The sequence below is a fragment of the Camelina sativa genome, chromosome 7, assembly GCF_000633955.1.
Source record: "Camelina sativa cultivar DH55 chromosome 7, Cs, whole genome shotgun sequence".
In the NCBI taxonomy this organism is placed as follows: domain Eukaryota; kingdom Viridiplantae; phylum Streptophyta; class Magnoliopsida; order Brassicales; family Brassicaceae; genus Camelina; species Camelina sativa.
Genome location: NC_025691.1, coordinates 3,741,470 through 3,750,930, shown reverse-complemented (window position 1 = coordinate 3,750,930; position 9,461 = coordinate 3,741,470). Strand labels below are relative to the sequence as shown.

The following is a 9,461-nucleotide window of genomic DNA, read 5'->3' as shown; positions in this document are numbered from 1 at the left end:
GTCCGATCTTACTCAAATGTTTTTTTCATAAATCAGCCGCAACATACCTATAACTCAGTCGTCATTACCTCTATAACGCGTTACAGCTGAGTTATTTAATACACGTCAGCGATTTCTGACGTGGCAATGTCATTTTTGTAATAACGTTTTTTCCAGTAACATAACATAAGAGCATGCTGGGTATTTTGAAAATACTTGAAATATTCTAGTAATAAAATCTTTTTTTGTAGATTCTGGTAATATTACCTAAAATGTATAACATCTGACTAAAGATCCCGCTAAAATTACACTAAAAATGGTATACATTTTAGTGCAATGGTTGGAGACGGCCTTATTGTCGAGAGCAACGATGGGAAAAAGCGGAGAAGATTACAGTTTATGAGAAGAGACTTGCCAAGTAAAAAGCACGCGGATTAAAACCTACATAATTGGTTCCAATTCCTTATTTATTAACCTTAAGCATGCTATCCATTTTAATTTGTTAAATTTTATGTGATACAAGAGTTTGCTACTCAAAAGTTTTGCACCGTAGAGACTGAATTTGAGATAAGACCTACTCATGTAATGCGTTTTTGAACTTTGGATTAGATCAAATAAAAATAAAAACACCAAATTTATATATATATATATATATATATATATATATATATCGTGATTGATAGTCGTAAGTAAGTATATATAAGATCATTTTATTGACAAGTCTCTTCAGAGTACGTATAAGATTTGTATTGGAAAGATGAGAGTAAACATTAAACAGTCACTTAATAACTGAGTGGTTGATACAATTGCAAAACTTTTGAGACAGACAGCAAACTTTTGTATCACATAAAAATTCAAGAAGTTAAAACGAGTCTAAGTTATAATTTATATTTTTTTAGTTTAAGTTATTGTTAATCTAGCTAGAGTAATAAAATCGTTTACCCTTTCTTTCTACTACTTAAATATCCTTGTAAAGTTGTAATCTGGCTTTAACCATTTTATTAACCAACCAAAGCAGAACATACGGAATCAGCATACAATGAGACTCGAAATAAAAAGAACGACATACACAATTGCTAATGTATCATTTTATTTTGTAATAATCAATTATCATTCTTCATTTAATTAAATAATATAACAACGTACGAATGCATGAACATGAGCATGAGCCTCATCAGTGATGGCCACCACCACCATAACCTCCTCCAAGTCCTCCCCCACCGCCAATGCCTTTACCAAATCCACCACCGGCTCCACCGCCGAATCCTCCTCCGCCACCACCACCAAATCCTCCTCCTCCTCCAGCACCACCACCGCCTCCGAGTCCTCCTCCAGCACCACCACCGTATCCTCCTCCAGCACCACCGCCATATCCTCCTCCTCCTCCCAAACCACCACCGCCACCTCCGCCTAGACCGCCTCCTAGACCACCTCCGCCTCCTAGACCGCCTCCACCTCCTAGACCGCCTCCGCCCCCTAGACCGCCTCCGCCGCCCAAACCCTTACCATAACCCTTCTTGTAAANCTTCATTTAATTAAATAATATAACAACGTACGAATGCATGAACATGAGCATGAGCCTCATCAGTGATGGCCACCACCACCATAACCTCCTCCAAGTCCTCCCCCACCGCCAATGCCTTTACCAAATCCACCACCGGCTCCACCGCCGAATCCTCCTCCGCCACCACCACCAAATCCTCCTCCTCCTCCAGCACCACCACCGCCTCCGAGTCCTCCTCCAGCACCACCACCGCCTCCGAGTCCTCCTCCAGCACCACCACCGTATCCTCCTCCAGCACCACCGCCATATCCTCCTCCTCCTCCCAAACCACCACCGCCACCTCCGCCTAGACCGCCTCCTAGACCACCTCCGCCTCCTAGACCGCCTCCACCTCCTAGACCGCCTCCGCCCCCTAGACCGCCTCCGCCGCCCAAACCCTTACCATAACCCTTCTTGTAAATGCCATGTTTGTGGAAGAATGGACGAGGTTTGTGTAGGAATGGGCGAGGTTTGTGGAAAAAGTGTTTGTCGTCGTTAACCTCAACATGTCCGAACGCAAATTCGGCAACTAGAGCGAGTACAAAGATAAACACACAGGCCTTACGGGAAGTTAAACCCATAATTAAGAATAGTTAATTCAAACGAGTTTTATATGGTGGATATGTAAGAGAGAAGACAATTGTGTCAGTGAAGCTTAGTCTTGGCTTGTATTTATAGACATATCGTCCACTCGTGAGTACATACATTACTTAAACCGGTTTTGCTTCTTTTATTTTGTAAATTAAGTTAAATTCTTATCATCTCTGGTTTCGTTAGTCGTTTCTCTCCATAATACATATCTGCTACTTTTAAAATTGACAAGTTGTGCATATGTTGTAGTCTAACTATTTTAATATCTGATATCTTAACGAATGTTGTGAAATGTAGACTAATGTCAATAAACATTTATGCATTCAGAGTTGAAATGCTTGGTCTAAGTATAACCGTGAGGAAAAGTGGGAAACCGGCATCGACTGAACCGGACGTTTCAACCTGTGAATAAAAAGAGAAAATAATTGGTTGAGTAATGAGTATACTAAATTAAATGAGGTCCAACCTGTCATTGGACAATTTATTTATGTCTGCCAACTGCCCAGTTGATCTCATCCAACACAACAAGGAAATGAAATCAATTTCATTTGAAATATTGAAGAAATAAATTGTATATACAGTATGTGACTATATGTGCACATAAAGTGAATTGGTATATCACAATTTCGATTAAAAGGAAAGTTGTTGGGGGCCGGGTGGTAAAACCTGAAGTTGAAGAATATGCATTGTTTATTGACTGGTTGATGTGTTCGTTATATATAACTTCATGTTCTGAAATCTAGACTCATCTTTACACATAATGTAATCATCAGTTAGATATTGAATAAAAGTGTCAGATATGGATTAATAGTTCATCATATAATATGTATATGATCCCTCATAAATTAACTTTTTATGGATTTGTAGCCAGAGCCGTCGCTAACTTTTGGAGAGCCACAATCAAATAAAAAAAAATGGGCTATTTTTGTGACTATATGCAATAATATATATACTTTTTTAATGTTTATATATACTTTTTTAATATTTACTAAAACAAAGACGAAAAATAAAAGAAAACGTGCTACTAGCAGTTCGAACTCGTTATGTATCAGAGTTTACTAACACTCCTAACACCACTAGACCAAAGAAAATTCTAAGAAAATAGGGCCGAATTTTGTATATAATATATACGGCCGCAAGCTGATGCTTCATTAGCTTGGCCTCTCAACCAGCTATGTTTGTAGCAAAAAAGAGAGGAAAATATATAATGTATCTTCTTTTTCGTGTAATTTTAAATAGACGTATCACCACTAAATGAATAAATTGCGTCGTTATCAAAAACACACAAAAAAATATTAATCGTGGCTACTTTAGTTTCCTTTTATAGTTGAAGGACATGCCTTACTATAAAGCCATGAATTAATAATATAAGGGCTATTTTGCATTATTCAAACCCTAAAAATGTGATCACATTAAGTGAGAAAAGGAAGTGATCTCATTTATTGTGCCATTAAATGGTTCAAACCAAACATATATTATTAAGCCTTTCACTCTCCAAACTAACAAAGATAGAAAAACAGATAGGCTTATATATTACATGCATCATCTACACATTTTCAGAAGAAAAAAAAATTTGAGGTTGATGATCGGTTTAAGCATGTGAGCCTGTGAATGTAGATTTTTGTTTAAAATTTGGTTTTGTTTTGGCTGTTAGAATAATAGTTGGGACTAAAACTTTAAACTCAACCTCAAAAACAACTGATTTAATTTTGGTCTAGAAGAAATTTAAGAAATACCTTGAAGACTCGAATCTGACTTTTAAGTGTGGATTTGTTCATTTCTAATTATGATTTAGTAATAAAAGTTCTGCCAAAATAGACTTGCTATTATGCATTGTTTTGTAAAATTTTGGATTGGTTCTATTGAGAATATGCAATCTCTCTCCCTCCCTCTCTCTCTCTCTCTCTCTCTCTCTCTCTCTCTCTCTCTCTCTCTCTCTCTCTCTCTCTCTCTCTCTCTCTCTCTCTCTCTCTCTCTCTCTCTCTCTCTCTCTCTCTCTCTCTCTCTCTCTCTCTCTCTCTCTCTCTCTCTCTCTCTCTCTCTCTCTCTCTCTCTCTCTCTCTCTCTCTCTCTCTCTCTCTCTCTCTCTCTCTCTCTCTCTCTCTCTCTCTCTCTCTCTCTCTCTCTCTCTCTCTCTCTCTCTCTCTCTCTCTCTCTCTCTCTCTCTCTCTCTTAGCATTTGGATTAGATTCGTAAAACATATCCAGTTGATCGGTTTATATAAGTTCGAATCTCACCGCAATATACAAAGATTTAACTAGTATTTCGCGCAAGTGTTCTTGTTGAACTTCTAATAAAGCTATAACTAGCTAAAAGATAAAATATGGCGGTCTGTAAGTGTACATATATTGTTGAGCTTCTTATCATAGAGCAATAACTAGATAGACTAAAGACGGTGGATTAATGATGTCAATGTGTATTATTGATGCATGAGTCTATATATATGGACCATTTTGTTTTGTCGTCATACCATGTGATCTTTATAATAATCGTCATTAGTTTACTAAGCTCGGGACTTGTTCTAATATGTGTTGTTATTATTCTATTCTTACTCCACAAACGTTACATAAATTTGAGTATCCCCCACAGCTTCTTTAACTTTCTTCTACCTACATTGACGGTTTCAACTTTCAAACAATAATTTTTATTTTCCTGCCGCCCCGTCTTCGAGTTGACTTTAGGTTGAAGTCAACTAAAGGCCCAATAATAAGCCCAATTAAAGTCAGAAATATTGAGAGGCCCGTTAATAAACTTTTTTATTCATGGTATCCTAAAAGCATCAAACCAAACATAGAAGTTTTTTTTTTAACATTCATTTTTTTAAGTATCTCTGATCTCTTTACGAAACTCCTCTCAATCTGATTCTGATCTCTTTCTCTTTCTCTCTCTCTCTCTTCCAGCTGTTTCATGATCGATTTACTCTAAGTTACAGCTGATTACAACACAAGAACCCTAGAATACTTTTTTTTTTTTTTTTCTTGAATTGTGATCCGTCAGGTATGAATTCGATTACGTTCTTTTATCAATTCAACGAATTTTCCCAAAGTAGTAGTCGTGTTCGCTTACAAGTAATTTAAACCTGATTGATATTTTTTATTTTTTTTGTATGTTGTAGTAGTAGTAGCAATGCTTGATCTTTGAAGTTACTGGAACATTTGAAAATCGAATTAGGGTTCTGATCTACTTGGAATCTGCTCTTCTTTTGTTTGTTTTTGGGCTTTTTCAGGTTTGTTTTGTTTTTATTGAAACTATCGAAAAATTCTGAGTTCAGATCATTTTTTTAATTGAAGATTTGATTCAATTTTTGTATTCTTACTTACTTGTATATATAGCTCGATATTGGGCTGAAGCTATGGCGCAGAGTAATTGGGAAGCTGACAAGATGTTAGTGGTTTTATTTTTTTTTGTATTTTAATGAGAGCTTCAATTCCCAGATTTCTTGTTTTTTCTTACTTTCATGTGTTTGGGTTTTTGTAGGCTTGACGTTTATATATATGNGACCCCGTCTCATTCTGTCAAAACAGTCAGATGGTCCAAGGCAACCATCAAGGAGGTGTTTCGGCAGCGCTGCAGCAAATTCAGTCGCGAANTGCAAAGTCGTTTATGACTGAAGGGAAGGTTTCACCTGACCCAGTTGGTAATAATAAGTTTTGTTATGTAATTGTTTCTTTTGTTCTGCCCATCTAGGCTAAATGATTTACTCTTTGGATTGGTTTTTTTGTTGTTGTGTGAATGATGATGTAGCAATTGATGCACCTGGAGGGTTTCTTTTTGNATTTTTTGGGTGTGCATCTGAATCTCTTGTACGTGCAGGAAATCAAAAGTGAAGTCAATCTGGGTACATCTCCGAGACAACTGCCAGTGGATCCTTCTACAGTTTATGGCCAGGGAATTCTGCAATCAAAGCCTGGGATGGGGGGTGCAGGTAAATTTATCCAGTGTAATGCATACTGGAGTATATGCTCACCTAAAAGATCATTTTGGTCAATACTGGTAGCATGCCTTCAATTTGACTGTGGACTCCAAAATTAACGTATCCCTTACCTTTTATGTGAATAGTTATGATAAATTACATAGGGTGTGATATGCTAATGGCCTCATGAGAACCTTTTTGCTCACAATTTGTTAGATCAATTCTTATGGTGTTGTGTTTTTCCCTTGTGAAGGATTAAACCCTGGAGTGAGTGGTCTACCTTTGAAGGGATGGCCATTAACTGTAAGTCACTGTGTCTCTTCTCAGAATTTATTTGTTTGTCATTACAAGCTAAGTTTTTTGCTAAGTTTCTTGACAAATGTTACAGGGTATCGAGCAAATTCGACCAGGTTTAGGTGGGCCACAGGTTCAGAAATCTTTTCTACAAAATCAAAGTCAATTTCAGCTCTCGCCGCAGCAGCAACAACAACAACAGATCTTGGCTCAGGTTCAAGCGCAAGGAAATATGACTAATTCACCCATGTATGGTGACATGGACCCTCGAAGATTTACAGGATTACCTAGAGGAAACCTAAATCCGAAAGATGGCCAACAAAATGCAAATGATGGGTCTATAGGGTCCCCAATGCAATCGAGTTCGTCAAAGGTAAGACTTCTTCTCAAATCACCAAAAAATGCATATCCCTGTTAGATGCAGTGGCATTCTATCATNTCTTGATGCAAGGATGGCCCTTCTTAAATCAGCAACAAACCATCATGGGTAAATTGGCTCAGCTTTTTTTTTTTTCNAGAGAGAAAGTTCCACATTAAACATCTCAAATTTTCTTTGTTCTGTTAGATGGTGAAGTTGGATCATTTCCGATAATTGCTCGTCTATGATATGCTTCAAAATTTACTCTTTTGGGTATCGTGTAACTGATATTACTTTTCATTTGAGAATCTGTAAGATAAATGTGTTTGTGTTATCATAATGTAGATCTATGTAGGGATCCGAATTTTGTTTCTTCTTGTTAATCACTTGCTCCCAACAATCGAGAAAACTTATCTGTTTACTGCCAAACGTGAGTACTTCACTGCTAAGATTTTTATCAGTCAAATGTTTTTTCTGATTCCTTTTTTTCTGTTTTTTATCCGTTGGTCTATAGCATATCAGCATGCCTCCAGTACAACAATCTTCTTCCCAGCAACAAGATCACTTACTATCCCAGCAATCACAACAGGTACTAATTTGTGGATCCAACCCCACAAGTCTTACACCCCCTTCAGTCATGTGGTTTGAACCAACTTAATATATTCTTCAGTGTCTAAGATGATTGAGCCACAACTTCATTTGTGTCTTTGATAGAACAACCGCAAAAGAAAAGGGCCTTCCTCTTCTGGTCCTGCTAACAGTACCGGGACAGGAAACACAGTTGGCCCATCCAACTCACAGCCGTCGACTCCTTCAACACATAACCCTGTTGATGGAGTTGCTATAACTGGTAACATGCACCATGTGAATAGCATGCCAAAAGGACCAATGATGTATGGTTCTGATGGGATTGGTGGTCTCGCATCATCAGCAAATCAACTGGTATGTTTCTTAATTTCTCAAAAGAATGATATCAACAATCTAGTTTTGTTCTAATAACATCTGGCTGCAGCATGCAGTTGTGTTGTGTGAAAGAAATTTCTTAGCGGCTTATGTATTTTTTGCATAGACTATGGCGCCGTGTTTCTTTCAGCTTTCTTATGATAAGAATTAATAGCTGCAGGATGACATGGAACAGTTTGGAGATGTGGGAGCCCTAGAAGATAACGTAGAATCATTTTTGTCCCAAGATGATGGAGATGGTGGAAGCTTGTTTGGCACCCTAAAGCGGAACCCTTCTGAGCATACCGAAACTTCAAAAGGTATTCTAACCCCCCAAGGATAAACGGGCCACTTGTAGTTGATTATATATATATATATATATATATATATACTAACAGGTTCCTCTTTCTAGTGTCAGCTTTCAGTTTCAATGAGGTTAGTTCTATAAGAAAAAGTGCCAGTAAGGTCATCTGCTGTAACTTCTCTTCTGATGGGAAATTGTTGGCTAGCGCTGGGCATGAAAAAAAGGTGCAGCATCTTAATTTCGGAGATGCGGTTTGCTTATAAACCTGTCATGACCCTAAAACATTTATAAATAGGTAACTTTTCGTTTGGTTAAAAACAGTTAATGTGGATGCAAATTTCTTTTTGTCAGTAGGTATTTATTTGGAACATGGAAACACTACATGTTGAGAACACGCCGGAAGAACATGGTAATATCATAACAGATGTTCGGTTCAGACCTAATTCAACTCAGCTGGCAACGTCCTCATTTGACAAAACTATCAAGATCTGGGATGCTTCTGATGTATAATAATAATATATGTCTCTTTATATTTGTTACCTTTTTTCGTGTTCAGCTGTGACTGACAATTACCAATTTGTGCAGCCTGGTTACTTCCTACGAACAATTTCGGGTCATGCTGCACCTGTTATGTCCATTGATTTTCATCCTAAAAAAACCGAGCTATTATGCTCTTGTGATAGCAACAATGATATTCGTTTTTGGGACATCAACGCTTCTTGTGTTCGTGCTACAAAGGCAAGCCCCTGATTTTTTTTTTGTATGGTTTCTCTGCGAATTGAAACTCTGTTTGCTAATCTTTAAATTTTCCAAGCACAGGGGGCTAGCACGCAAGTACGGTTCCAGCCAAGAACAGGACAATTTTTGGCTGCAGCATCCGAGAATATTGTGTCAATTTTTGATGTTGAAAATAATAACAAACGGATCCACATGTTTAAGGTACAGCTGAAGATTATATTTTTGATTATTTTCTACTTTCAATATTTTGAAACTTCCAAGTCTAGTGTGTTTTCTTGTTGGTAGCATTTGGGCATATATGGTTAACCATCATTGTTTACTCATACACTCCATCAATCTAAATTCTTTTTGTATCTCATGGCTTTATTACTTTTGATCTGTCAGGGACATTCCACAAATGTACATTCTGTTTGTTGGAGCCCAAACGGTGATTTGGTAGCTTCTGTTAGTGAAGACGCTGTAAAAATATGGTCACTGAGTACAGCAGATTACATCCACGAGCTTATTAACAGTGGAAACAAGTTCCACTCTGTTGTTTTTCACCCTAGCTTTCCCAATCTCTTGGTCGTTGGTGGCTACCAGGTCTAGTAATCTATGTCCCCATGAAAACCAATTTGTGTCAACAATATCCAGTAGTCTCTATGTTCACTTGCGTGATGATATGAGTTTTACCTCTCAATTGATTTAACTTTGGTAAACGAATCTTGTGACAGACACTGGAGCTGTGGAACACAATGGAGAACAAATGTATGACGATAGCGGCTCACGAGTGTGTGATCTCTGCCTTGGCTCAGTCGCA

General features: G+C 37.7%; 2 protein-coding genes and 1 long non-coding RNA gene across 4 annotated transcripts in view; 2 read left to right on the top strand and 1 right to left on the bottom strand.

Annotated features, from left to right (window-relative positions):
- On the bottom strand, positions 951 to 2,184 carry LOC104700186 (glycine-rich protein 23). 2 transcript variants are annotated; one of them, XR_002032672.1, is made up of 2 exons: positions 1,511 to 2,184; positions 951 to 1,100 (listed from the first exon to the last, which is right to left on the bottom strand). XR_002032672.1 is itself a non-coding variant. In XM_010415657.2 (2 exons), the coding sequence occupies exons 1-2, from the start codon at positions 2,101 to 2,103 to the stop codon at positions 1,154 to 1,156; spliced, it is 591 nt and encodes a 196-aa protein (XP_010413959.1). In that variant the 5' UTR covers positions 2,104 to 2,184; the 3' UTR covers positions 951 to 1,153. The 2 variants fall into 2 exon arrangements, 1 of the variants encoding a protein (XP_010413959.1); XM_010415657.2 differs by having other exon boundaries at positions 951 to 1,464; positions 1,824 to 2,184.
- LOC104700185 lies at positions 4,916 to 5,610 on the top strand. Its single transcript, XR_753522.2, has 4 exons — positions 4,916 to 5,110; positions 5,229 to 5,339; positions 5,446 to 5,497; positions 5,591 to 5,610. It is a non-coding gene; the product is annotated as an uncharacterized LOC104700185 (long non-coding RNA).
- The window catches only part of LOC104704255 (transcriptional corepressor LEUNIG_HOMOLOG-like), a gene marked incomplete at its 5' end in the record, with an annotated part of 4,206 nt that continues 638 nt past the window's right edge, over positions 5,894 to 9,461 (top strand). The window contains 12 exons of the mRNA XM_019226985.1: positions 5,894 to 6,038; positions 6,280 to 6,329; positions 6,415 to 6,693; positions 7,193 to 7,267; positions 7,393 to 7,620; positions 7,802 to 7,940; positions 8,039 to 8,148; positions 8,279 to 8,428; positions 8,510 to 8,662; positions 8,744 to 8,863; positions 9,047 to 9,244; positions 9,376 to 9,455. Of these exons, the coding sequence (XP_019082530.1) occupies positions 5,894 to 6,038; positions 6,280 to 6,329; positions 6,415 to 6,693; positions 7,193 to 7,267; positions 7,393 to 7,620; positions 7,802 to 7,940; positions 8,039 to 8,148; positions 8,279 to 8,428; positions 8,510 to 8,662; positions 8,744 to 8,863; positions 9,047 to 9,244; positions 9,376 to 9,455 (1,727 nt within the window). The remainder of the gene's footprint in view (positions 6,039 to 6,279; positions 6,330 to 6,414; positions 6,694 to 7,192; positions 7,268 to 7,392; positions 7,621 to 7,801; positions 7,941 to 8,038; positions 8,149 to 8,278; positions 8,429 to 8,509; positions 8,663 to 8,743; positions 8,864 to 9,046; positions 9,245 to 9,375; positions 9,456 to 9,461) is intronic.